Source organism: Mugil cephalus, chromosome 4 (assembly GCF_022458985.1).
Source record: "Mugil cephalus isolate CIBA_MC_2020 chromosome 4, CIBA_Mcephalus_1.1, whole genome shotgun sequence".
NCBI classification, from domain to species: domain Eukaryota; kingdom Metazoa; phylum Chordata; class Actinopteri; order Mugiliformes; family Mugilidae; genus Mugil; species Mugil cephalus.
The window spans coordinates 7,048,745-7,074,340 of NC_061773.1; the positions used below are offsets into that span (position 1 = coordinate 7,048,745).

Consider the following 25,596-nt stretch of genomic DNA (forward strand, 5'->3'; position numbering starts at 1 on the left):
AAAGATACGAAGCTTTCAGTTGCTGGTGTAAATGCTCCATTAAAAGAGAGTTTCCATAAATTCCAGAAACAAAACACGTACCTTTAAAATTAAAAAAAAAAAAAAAAGGAGATAAAAATGAAGTAAGGAGGATTTCCATCAGCATGACTATAATAATAATAATGCAAAACAAGTAAAGGTCGCAAGACAAAAAAAAATAAAAAATAAGAGCAAAACCTGGCTTCGTTTATTGTGAGAGAAAAACAGGGACGGCCTCAAGATGTTTTCAGCTGGGTGAGATGTAATTATTCTTTCACATCAACCAGTAATGGACATGCTTCCTGTTGTCCTGAGACAAAAACCTAAGAAATGAAAGGACAGTTTTTTTTTTTCCTCGAAGCTGAAACAGCAAATCATTCATTAAATCGGAAAAAGTGTTCCCGTGTTCAATTACTCGCATTACTGTTTTTAAAAGGACAAAACCACCAGGAATAAATTTTGTGCATTTTTGTGCAGCCGAGGAATTAAGTTTATGGAAATTTTTGCAATTTCCATAAACTTTCTCCAAAATCCTCAAAATAGACGACTGAAATGACAAAATCTGGTTACTGATTAGTGTGAATCAACTAAAAATGTCCCAGCCCTGGTTCTAAAATTTCACAGACGAATTCTGAATAGCTGACTTCCCAGCTGCGTGGGAACGGTGGCTTTATCAAAAACCAAGCTATTACCAAGATAGCGCACGTAAATGTATTCCTGATTTCTTGCCCAGATTTCCTCTAGCATCGTGGTTTCTTGTACGGAGGGATAGTGCTGTTGGTCCCTTTGTTCTGGCTGCAGTCCTCTCTGTCGGTGGGGTGATAAAGTACTATTTAGGAGACATTTGCTGTTAAAATCTAGCGCTCTTGCATGCGTGTGTGTGTGTGTGTGTATCTGGTTATGTAAGGGCGCCATACTGTGAAAACAGCCCTTGTTCTCCTGATCAGTGGTCTGTCAGGAACTAACCGCTCCTTGTCAGGTCACAAGCCCATTATTTGTCTTGCCCGTTCCTCGAGGAATAAAAGAAGGGACTCAGTCGAGCAGAACCCGTCTCTCTATCACACTGGAATTAAAGCACGGCTTCCCGTGGTCAGAGGCAGTCGACGGATATGAAGCCAACACTCAGATATGGGGATTATTTACCACCAATAGCTACTTATTTCTCAAAAGCAACATCCAGCCTCCCACTCATGATCAGGTTAAAAAAGAAAGACCTTCACACATTACAAACGCTTCCATTGTCGAGGCCAATTCAAAAAATGCTAAATTCATGCAGATAATGTGCAATTTAAACTTTATGCAAATAACCATTCAGGCAATAAAGCAGTGGTTAATATGAGATTAATTAAAAACGGGATACAAAGGGCCGTATTTCTCTAACCCTGTAGCTTGTATCCACAAAAGTTTCCCTCCTCCCCCATGGGGCACCTTTTTTTTTTTTTTTTTATGGCCTCTCAGTTGATGATGCTGATAACAAGGAGCTGGCAGATAATCGCCTTGGCGATGAGAGGGTAAAGCAGGTGGAGGGACGTAATGGGATGGAGGGCTGAAGGGATTGAAGGTGGAGTAGATTCTGACCTGCTTAGGACAGCGCACCATAATCTTATATGGAAAAAAAAAAATCTGTTTGGCATTCGACAATAGGATGTCACTAAAAGGCTGACAACCATACTGAAAATTGAAATGCCTATTTGAGCAAGACATTATTTTTGTGCAGTGCTCGTTTCATTTTTTTTCCCCCCCACAAAACAGTGGTACGCTGTATATTTTCTATTTGATTGCTGAAGCGTTTTTTCAAAAGCCCCTTTCATAAAAATGATCTTTTTCAATTGTGCCCTCTAGGAATCAAAACAACGAACAGAAGAACAGAAAAGAGTACTGTCTTGCAATGGGAAAGAATAAAGAAGTCTGCGGTTCAGCTATTCCCAGTTCAAGTGCCTCTGTCCTCTCTCCGCAGATACGAAATCGCGCATGGGAGAGTCGAAATATATGTTTTATGCAGCTTGGAGAGACGGCTGCATAAAAGCACAAAGCAGTCATTTCTATTCATTTGTCTCTCGCTGACGGGGAAATGAAGGAGTGAAGCAGATGTTACCGCTACGTGAACAAGTTGCTTAAACACAGAAAGCATTTTTTTTCCCCTTTCAAGAAGAAGTTGGATAATTAGATGCTGAATCAAGCCCCTCCACCACCACCGCCACCACCACCGCACCACACACCACCACCACACCACACACACACACACACACACACACACACACACACACACACACTTCCTGCCTGGAACCCATATTGTCACTCAAATGAACGATTTTGAATGAGGCAGGAACACAGCAAAAGAAAAAAAAAATATATAAATCTTGCGCCGTACACAGACATTTGTTTAGGGGGAAAAAAGCAGAGCATTCAAATGGAGCTGAAAATTGTACATTCACATCTAAAATAAATGTGTGCATTGGAGATGAGGGGAAACGCGCTGGAGGCAGCGTGCTGCCACGAAGCAGATCAGGTTCTGACATTTTGTCTAATGTGAAACGCCGCCAAGGAACAGTGGGTGTGATGTTGTGACCTTTATCTGTGTGAATGACAGAATGACCCGATACTATAGATGGAATAAAGAAGAGATACAACAATCTGTTTTTACAGCATGAAGCTGTGACATAAGCCTGTGCGTGCACGTTTGTGTGCGTGTGCTCGTAGTGACCTCCCACTCTGGGTCGTTGTTGTTGACCTTCTGACGCATCTGTGGTGGGCAGCAGCATTGTGACGCTATCGCAGGTGTTCGTGCGAGCGCCGGTGACTTCTGCTTTGAAGGTTAAACAGGCGATGCTTCAGCAAATTCTCCCAAGGCACACAAGACGCTAGCCTGCCGCACGCACGTTGGGCGAGGCAAGTGTGTCCATTCATGTATTCGTGTATGCGAGCGTGTGTAGTGTAATAGCTTTGCTGCAGGTCGTAACAGATGGTTGCTAATGGAAGTTCATAGATCTGAATGACAGGGGCCAGGGGATTGGGGATGAGATTATGGGAGGGAACGTGTGATTTACTGCGTGCGTGAACGTGCGAGTGTTCACAACCATGTGTTGGAGTGTGTCTGGTGTGTATATCGCTGCGAAAGTAGATCAAGTTGTGCTTGTAGCCCTTGGACTTTGGTCCCGACTGAAATATAATTAATGGACAGATTGTTATTAAATTTGGTGCAAGCATCCACTGCGCCCAGAGAATTACTCCAAATGGCTCGGGTGATCCCCAGAAGGGTTGGGCAATGTCTACTACAGTGTGACACAAACTAAACAAAGGATGGATGACGTCGAGGAGAGGGTTTACAGTCATGCTAGTTTCATTACTTTCCTCTCTGTTTCATGGTCAGCTGAGCCTGAATCTGGTAACACCACCAGTAAGTTAACATATGTGGCTCTGAGTGGCATATTTCAACAATACTGGTACCAACACTTGGTACTAACAGTGATTTGTAATAATGTTGACGATGTCTTGTGCAACATCCTCAAGTGAAAACTTTTCAAAACTATTTCGCCCAATCCTTGGCTTGATCCTGAACAGCCTTGGCTGCTCTTAGCCTGTGTGATGCTAAATCATGTTAAACTGGTGGCAGCAGACGGCTCATCTATTGAAAATCAATGTTTTGCCAATGTGGTTGTAGGCTAGCGAGCATGGAGATGTTAGCTCATAGCTCAAAGCACCATGCAATGTTGTTTTGTCAGTCTGATTTGGCGTAGAAATGCAGCGTGTTGATGCTGAAAACGAAGCCCAAAAGTGTGGGAACTCGCTAAACCTAAGCATAATAAAATAGAAGCTTTATAAAAAATAATAATAATAATAATAATACTGAAAAGTCCTTGCACACCAGCACAACTTCTGTACACAAGCAATTTCACAAGATAACTAAAGACCCGAGAGTTTGAGGAAACATTTAAATCAAAGAAAATGACCTTCAAACTTTTGGCAGTCTTGCTAGAGAAGGCTAAAAATATCATCTAATTGTGTGTAAAATTCTATTTAAAAAAAAAAAACTCTTGTTCCACATCTACAGAAGTGTGATATGTTTTTTTGCCAATCAGAGCAACTGCAAGTTGTAAAGTTTTTTTTTTTTTTTGTCAAGAATTCTATTTTTACCAAACTAGACCTCGACCTACTTCCCCTGTTCTTTCCCGATGGGACCTGAGAGTTATAACTGCCTCTCCAAAGGCCTACAGGAAATGGAAAATCAAATTACTTTGTTAGAGTCTCCTCTTTAATTTAGTTTCTTCACTTTCATGCAGTGCTGCTGGTGGTGGTGCTGGTGGTGCTGGTGGTGGTGGGGTGAGGGCTGGGTTTTTAGAAACAAGCTGTGTGCCTTTTACAACAGAAAATACAAAATGTTCCATGCGTTCCATGACTGGTGATTAGGTTCATTAGTTATTCAAACCATCTGACCCCCCCACAGCACTGCTCAGACACAGTCATTATGAAGCCCTTGTAATTCATTAAGCTCACTAAATGAACACAAGCCATACTGAGGGGTGCTTGCTATGACTGAGTGGCGACGCTGTGCCTCAGGGAGGTGAACAGTAAGTATGCGGATTAAGTTCTAATTCCAGGAGGAGGGTGGAGGTCAACCACACACCAAAAAGAAGATGGGTTAAAGGAGGAAAACTCCAACGACGTGAAGATGAAATATTAAACAAACTAAACTAATCTGAAAATCAAAAGCGGTGAAAATCAAGGAGATAAAAGATTATGTATATACCTGGAATACAATAAGAAATGTAATGATTCAATGCCGACGACACCTTATACTACTTCAATACCTGTGGTTACCTGGATCACAGCACATGCTCATATTTTCTGGCAAATAATCACTTAAATGTCGCCTCAGAGCAAGGAGTCAAGGGAACAAGGCTGCAGGGAGGTCTCACTCCCTCTAAAAGGGAGAAACAACTTCATTTGTCATCACTTCACGCCAACGGGAGGGAAATAATCACTTGCTGCCGTTGGTGTAATTCATTGTGGGCACACCAGCTGCTGTTGTTTGCAATGACAGAAAACTTAGAAATCCAGTGTTTCCAGTGACGCACAAATGTATACAGTACAATTTACAGGCACAGCAGGCAACATACAACACGACAGCAGAGACGGGCTAACTGACAGCAGTTGGGCTGCAATCAGTAACGCACATCAGACAAAACAGAGCTTCACTTTACTAATCCTTCAGCTCTAGTATACTCTGCCACTGAGGGCCAATCCAGATCAGAGTGACAGTTCACACTGTTCACAACAGCCTCACAGTGGTTTGACAGGACTGGTGGTCCTTTAAAAGACTGAGGGCTAAATTTAGCCGTTATAAATTGGTTATTTGATCCAGAATGCCTGTTCAATTAAAGGCAGTCACCACGGCGGCTGAGATCTCACCGGGATGACGACTCAAGTCATTAACCACGCGCTCCAAGGAGGTGGTTATAGTCCGTGCGTTACCAGAGGAACAATAACTAAACTGTTGAATTCTCTTTACGGTTGTTGCTGCTGCTGCTGCTGTTGTTGTTGTTGCTTGGCCCCACCGATAACGAAGAAGTCTATGAAGTACGACTTACCATTAAAATGATAAACTACACAATTAGTGCCTTTTCATTGAGCTGCATTTCTCGTAGACAGGATGAAGACCAATGCTGCGACAGAACTAACATGCCTGCCTTGGAGGAACAGGCATGCATTTTGTCTTGATAGATTTTGAGTGAGCACCTCATCAACTGAGACTTAATCTTATACCCACTCCTCTAAAGATACGTCTTTGTGCAGTGGAAAACGTGAGTGACTTCAAAAATAAATGGCTTTGCCCACACAGTCGATTCTCCTGACTTAATGAAGACAAGATATTCGGTGACAATTATTTTGTGTTAAGGGTTTTGTCTCCTCTTGAAGTCTGTATAGCTTTGCAGAGTTCAACAACACTGACAAGTGTAATATGGATGCTGGTGCCGCGGGGCTGTTTCTACCTTAAAAAAATAAATAAAAATAAAATGAAAAAATATCTAAACTTAACTGTCAGAATGACTGACTTCAAAACAAGGTCATAAGACAAGAAACTAAACGCCTGACTGACTACCTGCTGCTACCATTTCCACTTTTATAATGTGTGTCAGGCACCAGCCCTCTGTTTCTTCAGCGGACTGGATACTGGTGGGTGTTTTACATGTCGTTTCTAAACTAGATAAAACAATGTCACTCTACTGCAGCATGAACAGGTCACGAGAAGGGGGAGTTCACTTAAATGTTCACACCTGCGTTAACACGTGCAACCTCACACTACTTTCAGCATGCATGTTGGCAGTGTGTGCCACGCGCAAGAGTCACTGCCTTTGTGAATTATTAATAGATGTAACGTGATGACAGATGACTCGGAGCGGCCCGTCCCTCCCCATGTCTGACCCGGCCGTGTCGTCTTGGTTTCCATGGTTAGGAAGAGACGGAGGCCCACGCAGTCTGATTGATTAATTCTGTCAAGCACACTTTTGCCGGCCCTGTGCAGTGTCCGGTCCGAGCTCTCCTGCAATCTCTCACAATCACTATCAGCGTGACTGCAAAGTCACAGAACATCTGCGTCAGTTTTGCGAAACTCAAGCCAACCATCTTCTCTGTTCATGTTATATCGTCTGTGACCAAAAAAGGCCTCCTCGTCATAGTGGCACGTCATCAACACAGATTTCTTGGCATATCATATTTGGCACGGGTGTTTGTAATGTTTCAATAAAAAACTAATCTCTCACACTTTGTTTCTGACTAAACTTAAAACAAGGTCCACTGGTTGGTGTTTTATCTGTGAGACTAGGAAAAAACGTATCAGCTGAGGAAGGTCGTGGTAGAAAGATCCAGAAAGAGCAGGAAGTGGAATCTTAAGAACAGATTAGATTTTGAGCAAATATGTTTCTGCTCTTTATCGGAAATAGACTAGTTAGTGAGACTGTTTAGATTCAGTCAGGGAACCCATCTACTATCATCTCATGACTTAGCCTCTGGGGTGACAGTTAATGTTTCAGAGCCTGCAGATATCTGGGTACCAGTCAACTGAAGCAAACTCATTTAACAGATTAAAAGCATCACTACAGCTTTCTTTAAGGTATTATCTTGACAAACGTGATGAGGTATCTTGCATGCAACCATGACTGGTCAGTGCTGCTCAGAGTACAAACTAGTGCTGCCTTGAATACCGCAGAGGAGCTTCATTTACAATTTCTTTTTGTTATTTTAGCCATTTTTATTTTAACGTTACCATTGTGCCCAAATAATGACAACCAAATAAATGCTAAACAAGTGAACTTGGCCATGAAAGGAACCCAGAATACCTCCAGTAACAAAATCTTGTCCTTTGCCTACAGATCCTGCATGCGGGGAGATACGCGTTTATAAAGATTAGCTTAGCATAAAGACTGAACACAGCAATAAACAGCAAGGCTCGCTCTCTCTACAAAGAAAGGAGAAACTGCAGAACAGCAGTTTTTTGCTGGCTAGCTTTACTAAGACTGAGTGGTTTAAACTGTGGCACATGCAGGCAATCGACTTACAGTGTGAGCTGTGTTAGTAATATTGTCTCAACAGAGACTGCGTTAAAGACATAAACACATCGTGTTTGTTGTGGAGCACACTTTAACAAGACATCAGGAAAGCTGTGAGACCAGGTGCAAATATACATCAGGTGTGAACCTCCCTGGTGTGACCGCACCACATGTCAGTTCATCTCCTGCTATAAAAGTTTCTTGTTGCACATCCGCTGTCACTTACTTTGTGCACAACCTCAGAGTGAATCATATCTACTCATATGGGTCAAACATCTATTCCAGAGCGGCAAATTGAGGCACTGAGCCCAGCACAGCATGCGTACTTGTTAAACTAAAAGGCCTCAGTCCTGCCATCATTTCTCCGTGCATTTCTTCTGTACGGCTGCTGCTCATGTCTCCTTTTCTATATATTTTTTTTTCTTCTCACTGTGCAAACATTTAAGTGGGCCTTGGTTCTTCTCCGGGGTTTGACGCTGCTACCCAACAACCAAACAAGCGGAGCGCTGGGTGGCAATCCATCAAGCAGCGAGCAGACCAGAGGCACTTATCCTACAGCCTGTAAGTGGTATTGGAATAGTATTGAGATCTGTGTAATTGGATTATTCCAACCTTAGTCCCCTCTTTATTCCACTAGTCCCCTCTGTGAAATCATAACTTAAGAGCCTCAACAATGGTAGTTTTGCCGTGCCGGGGCTGATGGTCAGGTAGCCCGATCTCCCCTTGTAACCCGTCGCCCCGCCTCTCCTCTCCTAGGATGGAAAACCCCAACAGGGGGTTGACTGACAGCTCAACTCCGCCTAGCTGTGACAGGATGTTGTGCACTCTCAGCTGGTTCTGAAGGGCCCAACTGATCTCAGGCCCTTTGTAGCAATCATACGGAGCATCACAAAGAAGAACACAGCGAGGGATGAAGGCTAAGATCAGTCTGGGAGGTCTATCACACCTGTTTGGCTTCATGCACATGACAGGTTACATGGAGGGCCGTGTTCTCTCTGGCTGCTCTGGGTTAAAAGGCCTGTCAGACTGACACTTTAGCAGTATCACTCAGGTGTGAGCCAGTTGCTCGGATACCGTGTACTGTAGGCAGACACACTGTTAGGAAACACGCGCAGAAGGGCTAACGCGTACAGAGCTCAGATGCTTCCTGTATGTCAGTGAAAACATGACAACTCTAATCCCAGATAATGAAGCCACACAAACACTTGTGATGTTGTGATGCTGCACATCACAACATCACTGTGTTACGCCATGATATTAGATTAGATTCTTCTCACTGCTCCAGGTTCTGTTAATAATATTAAGGATAAATATTAATTTGCAAATGCTGTAAAGGTATCACTTGGTTCATAAGCAGAACATTTTTCTGAATTTGATTTGAGAAAAAAAACTCAAAGAATAATTGAGCACACATGTAAGCGGCCTCATATTTTAGTACACTGGTTTCAAAAAGACAGAAATTCTATAACAAGTGTAAGCTGAATATAATCCATTTATTACTGAAGACCGTCTCTATTTGACACTTCCTGGAAATGAATAGGATATTATTTAAAAATTAATGACCCGTATAATAAAGTGACACCAAAAACTCAAAGTGTACATGAGTACAACTTGAAGAATTCAACTTCAAATGTGCATTAAGCAATAGTTAAATAGTTTGGAACTTGCATTAAAACACAGGAAAAACTTCAGCAATACGCTGAATACCCTGAACCCAAGTGTGATAGGCTGCAAAGTCAGCTAATCTAAAAACAGATAAACGCCTCAAGTAAAAATAAGAGTGGAGGTGTCAGCGTCAACACCAAAGTCCACCGAACAAGCAGCAATTTTAAATATCAGTATCTTTCCCGAATCTCCTTTCAACGCACCTCGGAAAAACAAAGAGATTTATATAAAATGCCCATCGGCAGCACGCAGGCCTTTCAGCTAGCGGAGGTTTGTGCTACATTTTAATTTTGGCAGCGACCGTAGAATCAGATCATTGTTTGAGAAGATGGCTGAAGCCAGAGGCAAGAAAAGGAAGAAGAGACAGGGACATTGAGTGGTAGAGATTAAGACAAGGGAAGGAGAAGAATAAACACTGGAGAGGCTTTTGACAAAAAAGTAAGTCAGCTTATGCTGTTACCATTTTTAGAACGAGGAGCGCATTCAGTACATTGCACTTTGAATGATATTTTATCTATATTTTTGATAGTGCCTCGGTAAAAGCTGGCACACGTTGCTCTGTTAGTTATGTGGGTATTATAGCTGAATGCCGAACACAAAAAGAACTGATTAAGCTCCCTCTTCCAGCCGCCACAAACTCTGTCTTGCACTTAGCAGTAATAAACCCAGCCAGGCAGGTACACAGAATAAAAACAAATAAAGGCTAGCAGATTATATTTTTTCACTTTTCCCACTATACAAGACCAACGTATACATGATTAAAATGTGCTGCTAAATTAGGAGTTAATGTTAAATCAACTAAACCCAGAGCACTGAGAGAGCCCCCCTCTTATACGTCAGTAACTAGTATTTAGAGTCAATGTGTGTTTTCTCATTAGTAATATAAACATGAACTGCAGCAGTATTTAAATAGGCTGCAGAAGATTCATTTCTCCCTGCATGTACGGGCACTTGTCCACAAACGTGGTTTGTCTTTTTTTTAATGTGTGGCAGGGAATATTTGGGACTAAATAACCGTTGCAGGGGGTAGGAACAGACTGGAATATAAAACGTTGTCAATACAGTGCAGAGCGTTGTTTGAGACCTTCTTATCTGCAGACTGCATTAAGACACCGCTTTCACTTTTCTCCCCCGTATGAATAATAAGTCCACATGAATTTATTTGCCTACAGTTTTTTTTTTTTTTTTTTTTTGTTGTTGTGTTTTTTTTAGGTGTAGTGAAAAAATAAATCAGTAAATAAATAACTGGGTAAATGAAACATTAACTTGTTGCATATTCTTTGTTAAGTTTTGCACACTGCAATGACATAATGACTGCATTTCTTTCTTTCCCCTTTTTCAATTTCTTCCCCCGACTCTCTTTGCCTCTCCTGCTTTTTCACCCAAACCCTTTCTCTCCCTCCTTCTGCTCCCCCCTTTTGCACCTTCTCTCCTTCCCTCCCACTTTGCTGCTCATTTTTAAATCTATGAATTTCTGAACATCATTTTCTTGATTTTTCTACGCCGCAGGGAGACATTCTCATTCCAGACCTTCCCCTTTTTTTTCACCTCATTTCCTCCCTCCTGAGTCTGAATCCCCCAGACAGGATGTGAGGTGACAGTGCGGCCCGTGGAGGTTAGGGTGGGGGCGGTGGGTTGTGGTGTATTTGGTGGAGGTGGAGAAGGAGGAGGTGAAAGTGGGTCTACGGCGCCGTGGCACCCCCTCCCACAAGAATAAAGGTAGAGGGTCACTGCTGTTTCAAATCCAATCCTAGACACGACCACAGGAGACGTACGACAACGCTTTAAGGATCCAAGCTGCAGAATTAACTGAGCTTTTGAGAGACTTCTGCTCTGCCTCATCCCACAAGGCCTCACGCTGTTAAAAGATATGCGCTCCTGCTCCTTTATAAGGCTGCAGCTCTGTTTAAAAATGTCACTGCTTTTACCCTGAGAGACCATACAGTGGGGGAAATAAGTATTTGATCCCCTGCTGAATTTGTAAGTTTGCCCACTTCCATAGAAATGATCAGACTCTGGTTTTTATGGTTGTTTACTGGTTATGGGTATAGACAGAATATCAGTCGAAAATGCATAAAAAACACACAATCTAAAAGTTATAAATTGTTATGTATTTTATTAAGGGAAATAAGTATTTGATCCCCAACAATTCACTTAGAATTCAGGCTCCTACAGATTGGCTGGTGCGCATGTGGCACACAGCTGTGCTCAGTCAACAAATTACCAATACTCCTGATCTTAACTCGTCATGTATATAAAGCACACCTGCTCTAAGAATCAGTTTCTTACATTCCAACTTCTACAGCACCATGGGCAAGACCAAAGAGCTGTCAAAAGATGTCAGGGACAAGATTGTAGACCTGCACAAGGCTGGTATAGGTTACAAAACCATCAGCAAAAGGCTTGGTGAGAAGGTGACAACTATTGGTGCCATTATTCGCAAGTGGAAGACCCATAAAAGGACCATCAACTGTCCTCGGTCTGGAGCTCCCCGCAAAATCTCGCCTCATGGAGTGAGGATGATGATGAGAAAGGTGAGGGAGCAGCCTAAAACAACACGGCAGGAGCTTGTTAATGATCTGGAAGCAGTTGGGACCTCCGTCACCAAGAAAACAGTTGGCAACACACTGCGCCGTTATGGATTGAACTCTTGCAGTGCCCGCAAGGTCCCCCTGCTCAAGAAGGCACATGTACAGGCCCGCCTTAAGTTTGCCAGTGAACATCTAAACGACTCAGAGAAGGCTTGGGAGAAAGTGCTGTGGTCTGACGAAACCAAAGTTGAGCTATTTGGCATTAACTCGACCCGCCGTGTTTGGAGGATGAAAAAAACATGAGTATGACCCAAAGAACACCATACCCACGGTTAAGCATGGAGGTGGAAACATCATGTTTTGGGGCTGTTTTTCAGCAAAGGGTACAGGGCAACTTCACCGCGTTATGGGGCCAATGAATGCAGCCATGTACTGTAACATCTTGGACAAAAACCTTCTTTCCTCAGCAAGAACACTGAAGATGCCTCGTGGGTGGGTTTTCCAACATGACAATGACCCGAAACATACTGCCAGGACAACAAAGGAGTGGCTCAAGAAGAAGCATATTAAGGTCATGGAGTGGCCTAGTCAGTCTCCAGACCTTAACCCGATCGAAAACCTGTGGAGGGAGCTGAAGCTCCGAGTTTCCAAGAGGCAGCCAAGAAACTTGAAGGATTTAGAGACTGTCTGTAAAGATGAATGGGCCAAAATCCCTCCTGCGCTGTGTGCAAACCTGGTGACCAACTACAAGAAACGTCTCATCGCTGTGCTTGCCAACAAAGGTTTCTCTACAAAGTACTGACTTGTGTTGTGCTTGGGGATCAAATACTTATTTCCCTTAATAAAATACATAACAATTTATAACTTTTAGATTGTGTGTTTTTTATGCATTTTCGACTGATATTCTGTCTATACCCATAACCAGTAAACAACCATAAAAACCAGAGTCTGATCATTTCTATGGAAGTTGGCAAACTTACAAATTCAGCAGGGGATCAAATACTTATTTCCCCCACTGTATATGGGCTGAAACAGAGGAGGGCAAACAGTCCCTAATCCTCCTCCATCTTTAGATCAAGTGTCTCATGGAGGTAGGTCAACGTATTGCTTGCACAGACTCACATATATACATGTAAAGCTGCAAAGATACACAAGAGGATTTGATTAGATAAACTAGACTTGATAAATGTCCAACGTACTAGTATTTCTCCACTCGCTGTGCATTGAATTACTGAACTGAACATTCATTGTGAAGAGGAAAAAAGTCTATCCAGCTAATTTGAGAATTGTAATTTCTCAACATGTAATTTTAAGTGTGAAGATGGTTTGAACCGAATTGTCCCACGCTTGGATAGACGGACGACACAACGACATTTGATTTCACAATCCAATTGTTCAGGATTAGTACCCCCCAACCACCACCACACACACACAAATTAAAAAAAAAAAAAACAAAAAAAAACTGACTGACTGTGTATACTTTTCTCATTTCCCTCCTTGCCACTCGTCTCTCCCGCCTCTACCACCTCCTCTGTTTTTTTTTTCCTCTGAGGGGTTAGAGGTTCCCACTGAGAGAGCGAAACAAATTTTTAACTAATCACAGGACTGTCTGAGCATAACAGTGGTAATAATTAGATCCCAAAATGCAGGCCGCTGAAATGATAACCTTCTCACACAGCACACAAAGTAGCTTTCTAAATATACGCCTCCACATTAAATAAAGAAAAAATAAATAAATCAAACCTAGTGCTGGGCAAAAAATGAACGGTTATGTACATTTTTAACTAAATATAGAACTACAAATTATTAGTAGTATAAAATGATTATTCTACACAGCATATAGTTATAGTTATAGCCATATCATGTAAGTAGATAGTGTAGATTTTATACACATGCACTTGTATATTTATATATACCTTTGTATATTATTCGTATTCATATCTATATATCTGTCTATTACACTAAAGGAATAGAGTTGATGTCCATCCATTAATAGCAGAAAGGAAGGCCACTGATTTCCAGTGTAAATAAACGATTTGTTAAAGGGAAATTAAAGAAAACATCATTATACAATTCTCAGTCAAAACAAACACATGCCCACCGTACAGCAGGTACCGATAGTTCAGGGTTTTTTTTTAATGAATTTGAAAAATATCTACATTTCCGCTTTTTTTCTGTCACGTGCTACGTGTACACTGATGAGGAAAAGAACCAACCTCTATCAAATGGCTGCAACATAACAAGGAGTGAAAACTTCAAGGGGGTCTGAATACTTTCCGTGCCCACTGTATATAAAGTAATGTGTTCGTCACTCGTCGACTTCTCAGCGAGATCGTTGTCACTTGTGGATGTTCCTATATATTCCAATATATTTCCCACATCAAACGTTTCTGAGTGAAAGACACATTAACATGCACTGGAAATGTTCTACAACTGTGGAGGTGGTTGGTACCAGAGTCATGTTTTGGATTCTCCTTGGGGTATTTTTTGTTGAGCTTTGTGTTTACATTGTACGTCGACCGACTACATCAATCGCTCCCTGCTTCAGTTTAGATTAGATCAACATGTTACCCTCCCACGTTATGTCACCAAATGTTTCCATCACTACAGCTAGACTCTACCTGTGTGTGCGCCCCTTATGACCCATAGTGGTTAACGCTGTCTTAACTAGAAATGTAACGGTAGAGTATATATGAAGACATGAAAACGTGGTAAAATAAAGGTGAATTCTTTCATTACGTCACTTTCCAGAAAACTAAAAGGCTCAATCGTGTGTGTGTGTGTGTGTATCTGTGCGCTGAGGCGTGGCGTGTGTTTGTACACAGGTGTTACAATATGTCTCTTACCTCCAGGGCTTTTCTCTTACTGTTGAGCAGCTTGGAGATGTCCCGTGCCACTCTTTCCACCAAGTCCTTGGGGTTGTTTCTCTTGATTTCGAACTGGCTCTTCTTCTCATTATAAATCTGCAGGCGGAGAACACAGGGAATCAAAGGTCAGGCTGGTGGAGCCATTAGTTTAATTAAGAGGATCACAGAGGAGGTGTTTGCTTATTCTCAAGGTAGCGCGCAAGATGGTGAACATTTACCGTAGAGCAGGCGGTAGGCAGCAGCCTGCCGTTATACCCGTAAGTCCCAGCGTTGTAACAGAATTAAACACAGAACAGAGCCTTAATGGCAAAGCACTTAGCTAGCCAGCTGCAGCCTGGCAGTGAGCATCAAATTAAATAAACGCAAACTCCAGCAGATTCTCACTGCAGGGTGAACACCTTCTATCTCCACAATGTTAACTCCGTTGGAACACGGAGTTAAGCAGCCTTATTTACAGCTTGGCGACCATTTATTTAATGTGAATTTACGGGAGTTTATCCTCGACCAGAATTTAGGATTTGTGCAACCTATAAAGTAGTGTGATCACTGGGGGAAAATTTAAATAGGACCTGCAACGTTTCGCCATGAAACACCCAAAGAGGCGTCGCAAACCACGTAAAAACAAAAGGGACTGGGGTCTTTGGAAAGGAGGGGCATCAGGAGACAGAACGGCAGATGCTTGGACTGCTGACAAGGGACGGTACTTGGGAGATTAGTCTGCTCCCATGGAACAATTGTGAAGGCTGACTCAGGGAGCTCTCTATAGGATCTGTAGTCTACAACAGAGCGCCACTGGAGGGATTACCACTTATCCTGCTGCCCTAAGACACTGCAAGACCCACTTCTGCGCCATAAAACCTTTCTGTGTAGCTCTTTGGTCGGAAACCCAGAAAAAAGCCTGTAGTGGTCGAATGCTTTAAAGCAATTAGGGTCAACGATAGCCCGACATTTTGCACGTTTAATTGGCCTCACCGATACTATTGAATTCCTTAATCGATCAATCATCCACTCAGTAATTACACAGTTTACATTGAACTGGTCTTACGTAATAATATTATGTAATGTACTTCAGTGTACATACATGTTAAGCTTTGGTCTGCAGATCAAACATGGGACCTGAAGCCACAGCAGCATGAACATGAAGAAGCCATATTCCAATCAGGAGAAGTTAATAATTACATCTGATTGATCTTGGACTAACACAGCGTGTTGAAGTGAGCACGTTGTGAGGAGAATCTCCTCCTGCTTTCAAGAAGATGATTTTAGGTTGCTGTTGTATTCTCAGCAAGGCTTGAGACTTCCATTAACAGGACTATGTTGATGAAATTAGCCTGTTGTTTTTTGTTTTTTCAGTACATGCCAGACGACCTAACAACAGTTTTTCTAACGGCGTTCAAAAGTTGTAAGCGTCCGTGGCCCCGGTTTCAGTAACGTGTCCCGCAGAGTTGGCAGCGTTTCAGTCGATTCGGTGTGTTAAATCAGCAGCGGTCGGAGAAATCACTGCGACTGGATGATCAGCTCAGAAAACCAGCGCTCGGGGTAAGAAACAGAAGTCACAGCAAAGTTCAGAGGACACAAACAGATGGTTCTTCTTCTTTTCATCTTCATCTAATCTGAACATGCAAGTATTTTAACATAACACAACAATATGACCAACTAGACTGAATAGACCAACTGATCAGCAGTCACAAGCTCTTCCTGGCCTCATTCCTTTCATGTTTTCCCTTTTTGAGTAAGGGATATACACTACTGCCTGCCCAATGCTAGTATGAAGAGTACTTTGTTGTCATACAGGTATAGTATGTATATCGGTTTGTCACCACCTTGAGTATTTTCTGTACTGGTCAAATCTAAGCGTAACTACTGCGAGCCAAACCTGTCTGTCCGTTAAATATTCAAGGCACTTAATACACACTTGCAATGTCAGTTTAAGTCACATTCAACTAATTTTAACAACAGCAGCACAACACACAGCAGGATATTAATTCATACATGATGATTCATTACAGGCTGACCTCAGATCCAGAGATGTCAGACACGTACACGTTAAAACCTTTCAACAAGTGCACGTTGCAGCAGAGGCGCATCCTCCCACGGCTACAGTCATGAATCCAAAATAAAATTATGGTGTAATAATTGAGACTAATGATGTAACTTTAAGCACCGTTCAGAGTGGTGATCTCCACTCTGCTCAGATCAGCAGAAAAACACTTAGAAGTAATGCGTGTACGGGCAGTTTCAAGACACAAACCTGCAGATATGCGACGTCTCCACAGTCGACTTTGATTCAAACACAAACTACATCTAACGCACGTATTTGAATAATCAAGGGGGGAGGTGCACTCTCGATCTCTATGCACTATAGCACAAAACAAAACATCGAACATGGCTGAAGTTCTCCTGTGAATTTAATAATGGTCAAAACAAGGATCACTTGCTTGGTGACACAGTATCATGTCTGAGGGATTGATGCGTTGATTCACGGCAATTAGGAGAGCAAAACACTGGGGTCCATATGATCCGTCTCTGTCAAGCCGAAAGGCGGGCGAGTAGCCAGAGGCAGTTTCCGTCCACTGGCCAAGTGAGCATGCAAACCTCGGCCCAGACGTTTAAACCGTGCCAGCCAGGCACTCACACGGGATTGCTCGGTGTCTTATTTTGGCCGTCCTCTGAGAGACCAAGGTTGGTGCTTAGTTTCAAACGCTTTAAACTCCTCCTGAAAGTGAATGTAAAACCTGCATGAGTCACCATAATGCATTAAATAATTGGATTTTTTTTTTTTTTTTTGATGAATGAGACAAGTGGTTTAATTCCTTTGTTTCATTAGTCTACCGTTGATCAGTCCATGCGCACTCACACACCACCAAATACAAATGAGTCACCATCCTCGGCTCCAAATGGCACCATCCTCAGACCTTACACCAATATTCGCAGTGTTGTAACACACACACACACACACACACTTGCACGCAGGGTCACGCATCGCTTCAGACGGCTTTCTTCAAGGTGGAAGGAGCCATTAATGGAATCTTATTAAACCATAAAACAAGAACAAAGTTTTCTCCGCTCCATTGACAGACTACAAAGCCCTGACTCTTTTAAGTGGTGCATTTTTCAAGTCGATTTAAAAACCATGTCAAATTTGTTTTTAAATCAATATTCATTCTCCTAATGTGTGGTAGGGTGTGTCTCTCCCCCCGGAAGATTCATGGCAGTCTCGGGGATATTACAGACAGACCTTTGAGCTAAAGAACAAAACACAAACACAGAGATCAATAAAACTCATATTGTCTAATGTCTGGAAAATGTGGGGAATACAAAATTGTTTTTTTTATCTGAGCGTACAATGGGTTTTTGTTTTAAAAGGATCTCCAGATATTCAGAGAACCAACCATCTGTGATGTAACTTCCATCTTTATGCAATTAAAATTCCAGTTTACTGTATAATCGTGTGGTCTCTGCTGCTACTGTGCTCATCAAACTGTCTCACTGGAAATGCACTGCTTAATTACATCCTCAAAGCACAGAGTCGGCAAACCACTGCGAAATCAAGTCAACCGCAGTCATTGTGGTCCAAAATGAATGAAAATTAGCTGCGGCAACACACACACACAGTACCGGCACATGTCAAAGAAAGCCCGAGTAGAATCTGTCCTCCCTGTAGAGCTTTCTGCAATTTGAAATCGACTGAAAAGAAACCCAGGATCTCTACGTATAATATATATAAACTATCCACTAGTTATATTTGCACTAGTTGTTTTTATATCTTGTATTATATGTATCTTTTTAAGATTTTTTTTCATATTGTTGGCATTTGGGGCATGTTTCCACACTGTGCACACGACAATAAACCGAATCGTGAATTATTCATGTTTATAATACATTCAATTTGACCATAAAAAAAAAAGCTTTCTAATTCTAAAAATAGGAAAACGATAAAATTCTCTTTCCAGTTGATGATACCGCTGATGATTTTGGCCTCATTTGCCCCGTCACATTTGCATAAGTCTAGCAGCAGATTATGTTTCAGTTTGTTATAACTGCTTCATCAGTTTAAACAGTCATGACACCAGGGTACTGTATCCACCTACACAGTGCGCTCCCTTCTCCAGTGACCTACGCCTATTATTTATCCTGCGCTGCCACATAAACACCACTGGTATCAGTGTCTCTGTCATCTGGTATGTGAAGAACTGTGGCGATAGCCTCCTATACCTCCACATAGACTTATAAAACATACTAATAAACTACAAATAAAGATATATAGCACTGTGTGGAGCTCATCTCTTGGGCAGGTCGGCCACTGAAACCTCCTGCAAGGTAAGGGCAGGTAAGGTTCCTGTGCATTTTGAGAAAGGACGGAGCTGTGCCGTCAACTGGACCGAACTCCAGCCGGCCAATGAGCACCGGGTTGAAGGATCCCTTGGGGGAGACTGACAGCACATGGTAATGAGCTTTAAATCCCCTTTGGCTAGAGGTTGGAGATGAGTGACCATCACCGCCGAAGGGCCATAAGCACATCAGTCCACCTGAAATTATATTTGAGGGCTTTAAAGCCTGGCTCACTCAGGTAATGGGGTAGCAACGGGAGAAAAACCAAGCACTGTGACAGGCAACTTTACTGATAACCATCCAGCGTGGAGTGTTTGAGTCGAGGCAAACCACTTGTGGAAAAGTAAAAAATAAAGTGCAGTTTACTAAACAAAAATAAGCACACATACACATAATAAGAATATATTTAAAAAAAAATCTACTGAAAAGAGAAAATGTAACTACTTTAACTACAGCTATTCACGTCCAAGTGTCTTTAGTAAAACTGGAAAATGAAACTCAATTAAATTTATTAATTTTTCTTTCAGATCATTAAGGTAAATGAGTTGGATATTTGTTGTCTGACATAATTGCACATTCAAAAATAATTACATTCCTCTTCTCCAATCCTCCAAAGGTAGCACCCACCCGTCAGTCAAAACCGCCACACACTGATTTATGCATAACGTTAACGTTAAGCCCTGTGAGCTTCAAACGAGTGTAGAGACCACAAGCATTATGGAGCCATTCAAGGAATTGAAGGTTTCGCCACTCGGTCCCAAGTCTTCTTTACAACACGTGGTGTTGCTAATCGAACTGGACAACGGACATCCTGAAACAGACCGGCATCATCCACAGTTCCTTTATCTGCAGGAGAACCTTTCCTTGCTCTTAGAAATGTCTGTTTTCCATTTTTCAATAAGTGAGAGAACCAGAGTGAATGTGTTTAAAAAAGAAAAATTAAAAAAACACGTTTTCAGTGTTTTCTGTGCGTAACATTTATGTTGAACGACACAATGTGCCTTAAAAAAGCTACACTACTGCTGCTGTTGCAGATTGTGGCAAAGGAAATTTGAGAGTCCCATGGTGTCACACCAACGGCATGAAATTGAAACACTCGAGTATAGTGCAAGTACATGAATCTCAAGTACCTAAGTACAGTACTTTAGTAAACATAGTTAATTTTCACCATTATATACGAGGGATTTAGCGTTCCACAAAGCCACAATATGACATTGCAAAGCTGTTCTAAAAGGAAGAAATATCAACTAATTTATTCATTTACTTACTTGAAACTGTGCTTGATGTTTTTTTCCATTAAAACATTAGGGACATGGTTGAGTTCAATTTACATTACACAGACATTTCAGCCCGTAGCAGCATTTCTACAGGATAAAAAAAAATAAATAAAAATAAAACACACTCAAAGCAGAAAAAAAAAAAATGTGGATGTGACTGTTAAGTGGTGCCCATCCTTTTTTTTGTAATGATAATTTCTGGATTGGAAAGGCTGTGGAGCAAATTAGCAGCGTTAATCAGTTATGCTGTTGGCTGGAAGCTGTGACGCCTAGACAGCTTTCTGTGCAGGCCTGTCATTCTCACAGGAAAAGAGGAGAGGTGGCTCCGCGGAGCGCCGCTGATGGCCAATCAAACCTTCTGCCGCTGACGCTCGCACAGAACGCGACAGAACTGGCTATGCCAGTCGCCGCCAATATGCTTTCTCTGGCAGTCGGGCGCAGACACACGAAAATAAATGAAAAAAAATAAATTAAAATCGCACACAAAGTGGGACATGCGAATGCGCACGTGCACAGAGCCGCATTCGCACTGCGCGGCTCGTGCACGTCGCGCTCGCAGTCTCATCATTACCCATGATGACTGGTTGCGATGTGCCAAGACCAGAGTGTCACTGTAAACACACAGATGGGAAGACAGAGGGTGGCGAGACTCCAGAAAATCACTACTAAAAAGTGGCGTGCAGATTCAGCTAGCTCCCAAAATTCACCAAAGGAGTCCGCTGCTTTGCGAGTCAACTCCTCCTCAGGAGCTTCTCATCCTCAGAACATCGTGAAAAATAATGTCGTGACATGAAATTTCAGTAGCAGCACATGTCGCTGCACAAACCTTGGGTTTTTAACCCAGCAGAGGAAAGTCAAAACAGTCGAAATGATAACAATTGAAAAATATTGTTTGTAGACTTTTTTTTTGCTACAATATGTGTGATGGTAGCCCTGATGTTCTCTGGTGGTGTTGACGTTATTGTCCCCTTCGCCTGTGTCTAAGGGAGAGGACTGCTTATCTCTCGGTGAAGTCAGCCACAATAGGCCACGTCTGGCTGCAGCCACGCAGAAGTTGACAGAGACAGATGTCACATCATTAAGGAATATTAGTGGGCTCTGCCAAGCAGACCCAGCTTCCACGGGCCCCAGGAAGAGTTCAATAAGAGAGAACACATAGGGAGCAGCAGCCCCTCGGAGGAGCTCGATAAGACACAACACACCAGAAGCCTCTCGTAGTTCAATAGGACCGGGAGCCTCCGGAGGAGTCCAGTCACACGCAGGAAAAAAAGCACAATCACTAACCACCGCTATCAAGCTGGATTCTCTGGTTTCTTTTCCGAAAGAGACGGCGAAGAAAAAGTGACAGATGAGCGTGTCACCAATGGACAGCGTGTATACAGTTAATCTGCCACCTGCTTTGATAGCTTATACTCCTACTGACTGTGCACCGGGCGCTGCATCGCGGCGACAGAAAGAAATGCCGCCCACCGCACAAGTGAGAAGTTTCATCAATTCCATATGTGCCGCGACCAAGAATAAAGAGCCGTGCATTTTGCTGTTGAATTACCGGACTTTTCATTCAGCGAATGTAACGGCACAATGACGGTCTGAATACAGCTCATCAAGTCTGACTAGACAGCCAGTCGACCGTTTGGGTGCTGAAGAAAGGGGCTCTGCTAAAGCAACTCTGGTGCAGCATATCAACAGAGTACTGTTTACTTACTGTGGTGGTGGCTGTCAAGCCAAGCATGCTATGTCTGTCCTGTGCTTTACTAAGTTTGAGGAAACACAAGCAACCACATCAGAGATAGTGTTTCTCACTGACTAGCACTCATCTTAACAGCCTTTTCTCTCACAGTCACCATCTTGGATGCAGTAGAAACAGCCAGGTACCAGAATGACTTTGACAAGGGCCAATGTTGAAAAAGGGTGGACTCATCTAAGTAAAAACGTGTGAGTGTTCACAATGTGCTGGAACAAGTCTCATCAGAGTCATACTGGTGGCAAGACAAGGACCAACTCTATATCATATACGGGTGGTCATAATGTTTAGGCCCTCTAGTGTACACCATAATACAAGACAAATGAGTGGCTGACTGTCACAAAATCTGTTAGTAGCTCCTGACAAACAGAGATTTCCAGGGACGAGCAGGCTAATTTTTACACATCATGTATTAAATGTAGATCAAAACCGTGTAAACGACACATTTATATCAGAAATAAACTGCACAATAAACTGCAAAAGGCTAAAAGGTGGTGTTGACACCCAACAGGACACTGTACCGTGACGTAGACACCTGGGATTTGAATTCTTATTCCATTTCTTACTAAATTTGTCCCCACCTTTTATTTTTATTTATTTATTTATTTCATTTAATGAGGTCGAGAGAGATGAAGAAAAGAAACAAGAGAAAGATGGAGGCAGATGATACTGTTCCAACTCATCACGCTCGCTCTCATCACCTCACGGTTTTAATGAAGTCGAGTCCACAATAGGGTTGCTCTGATTTACATATTGCTCTGTTTGCCATTAGATGGGAACTAGTGTGAAATGTTGACCAACTCCTCATCATTAATTTGACATAAATACAGATTAATAAGAGCAGCTGTGCTAGGAGATCAGCCATATGGACGGGTTTAAAAAGAGACAAGCTACAGGTACAAAATGCTGTAGAGTACCATGGATTTAAGGGGAAAACAGTATCAGAAGAATTTAGTCTACTGACAGGAGAGCACTGGGTCATTAACAAAGCCTAGCCACGCAAGTTTCAGACGGGCACCTCCCACAGACGTTCCTAATGAAAGTCTCCTCCTGTCATTTAGAGGTCAAGAAGCTACTTAAAATGTCTTCAAGATAACCTACCAATTCACCAGCAATTTGTTTCCGCTCCGTATTACTGATGAACCGTGACATAGATGACTGACAGCCTTCAGATTTACGGGGCAACATCTAAACAAGACACAAACACGCAGTAAAACAAAAAGTGACGGCAAACTGAACTATATTAAAAAAGGTGGCGGCTGAAGAGCAGCTGCTCTGCTCCTGAGACGCTTCAAGTCGACATTAAAACAACAACAGTGAGCCAGGATCCTACACTGGCAGATCCTGTGGACATATGGGGAAACAGTGCACGCACAAGAGACAGACAAGCCAGCGCAGCCTCAGAGGCAACGCAGGGTGCCAGCGCCAACACAAAGTAACTCAGAGCAGACTGCATCCGGGCACCCATCACAGAAAACAAAGGCGGGGATAAATATTTACATAGCCCCCATGGGGAGAGCTGGAGATTAGAGGGAGAAAGAGACGGAAAGATGGAGCGGAGGGGGTCTAGGGCGGCTTGGTTTCTGTAACATCATCGCAGGGATTGTCAACCTGGTGATACATACAGGTCGAAACAAAGAAAAACATTATTCGGACGCGCACGTGAACAAACACCCCACAGACACGGGACTTTGCATACGCTCAGCCTCGTCTAATCTCCAGGCTGAAATAGCTTATTCACCTGCAGGTACAGTGCTGCCTCATTCAAGTGCCATCAGTTTATTTAAACCTGCTGTCTTTGCATCTTAGCGGCATGCCGAACGCCGCAATTATCACATTCAGCCAGAGCTTACACGGGTCACATTGTGCGAGACCTCCTTGAAGTGGCTGTAATTCCGGTTTTTACTCGCGACTGACTCATCGCCGTCAATCAAAACCTTCAGTGAAACCCGGGCTTAAAATTCCGCGCCCCCGCGTCATAATTTCGGGCTCCCGAACGGGCGGATTAAAAACTGCGACTCTCCGAACAAATAAAGCATGCCAATGTGACAGTGTGCGAGGGGATGTTCACCGTGCCAAGCCACAGACGGCGCAAACCAACAGGCAAACATGACCAGCTGGACAGATGGAGCCCACAGCGATCTTTTAACTGCCCGCTTTTCTATCTATTCATTAATTAGCTCTGTCAGCAGAAGCAAAGGGTCATGCAGAAGTGGGGTGTGATTGTGGAGTTCGACGGGACTTGCACAGTGAGCCCCGGCCAGCCAAGTTGGCAATGATCAGACAGGGGTCTGATGGTAAGCGACGTGCTGGAGCGAGGAAGAGCGAAAGTAAATGTGGGGGGAGCCTCTCCCCTGCTCCTCGCCTCCCTTCCCGTCCTCCCTCAGTCAGGGTATTTGTCTTTCAGACAGAGATAAACTGCAGCCTTTTTATTAACTTGCTGATGGTGGGGAATTGTTTTTCCCATCCACCGTGTTTTCTCAAAGAGACAGCCACAAAAATATCCTCCCTATAATTCTTCCATTCACCATTTTTCTTATTTTCCTGACTTCCTCAACCCCCCCCCCCCCCCCATACAATACTTCATGTTGCACTAAAACTGCCTGCATAATGTCAGAGTAATGTCTCTGTCAGGGGCTGCTGTATATCAAACACACAATCATCCAAATTCCATCTCCCATCCCATCGCATTAACTCACAGCAGTAGGAAAAAAAAAAAAAAAACGTGATGATGAGTGTGCATCTGCATGCGTGCGTGGGCATCTACATCATTTCTTGGAGCATGTGAGTTTCTGGTTTGTGTAACAAACTGATTTTTTTTTTTTTTTTTTAATGTGTCAACTGTGCACATTATATTTTGGCCCATGCCTGAATTTGTGTTTGCACGCTTGTGTCTTCCCGTGAGCACGTGTTCGAGTCGGCCTCGGAGGTCCCCCCGCTGAGGAAGACGGAGCCCCCGGGGGGGCTTCTGTCTCTGTGGCGTCTCCTCCATTTCCTCCTCATTTGACTAATTACTGCACCACTTCCACGCCACTGATGAAGCCTGGCACCTGTCCATCAGTCTCACCGCGAGCTTTGCTTTAGACTTCATCCAGTCTGTTGATGAAGATGGCCGGCTGAAGCCTGACATCTCCGAGTCATTCTGTACAGCAAACCTCTGATGCTAAGCAAAAGATAGCGGCTTGGGTTCATTACGCTCTTAAATAATCAATGTCTAATTGCATTATTCTTGGCTTGCACTTTACTGCTCATGCTAATGTTCGTCCTAGGTCATCTGTGACAGAAAAAATACAGGCACCGCTGCTCTTTCACGCCATCTGTCTGTCCAACTCTGCAGCTCATGTCCTCACACCTTCTTTCACACAGAAGCCGAGTCTGACGCTGCCGCTCCGCACATCTCGGACCACTGCCTCACTTCAGCACGCAGATTTCAACCTTAAGACTTTCCGACTTCCTCCTTCCACCGTGTTAGACCGCACATATTAAAAAAATATCTGCCTCCCCTAGCAGCCCTACTGCGCCCGTCAACTAAATAAGACGAGTTCGCTTAAACCTCCCCAGCGAACTTATCTCTTGTAAAACATCGGGAAATGTGAGTTGAATAACGAGCTAAGA

At 42.9% G+C, this 25,596-nt stretch overlaps 1 protein-coding gene across 4 annotated transcripts in view; it reads right to left on the reverse strand.

Annotated features, from left to right (window-relative positions):
• Nucleotides 1-25,596, reverse strand: part of cacna2d2a (calcium channel, voltage-dependent, alpha 2/delta subunit 2a) — a 146,110-nt gene that overhangs the window by 87,229 nt on the left and 33,285 nt on the right. For all 4 annotated transcript variants that reach the window (XM_047584226.1, XM_047584224.1, XM_047584222.1 and 1 more), the window contains one exon: nt 14,608-14,724. In XM_047584226.1, coding sequence (XP_047440182.1) covers nt 14,608-14,724 — 117 coding nt within the window. The remainder of the gene's footprint in view (nt 1-14,607; nt 14,725-25,596) is intronic.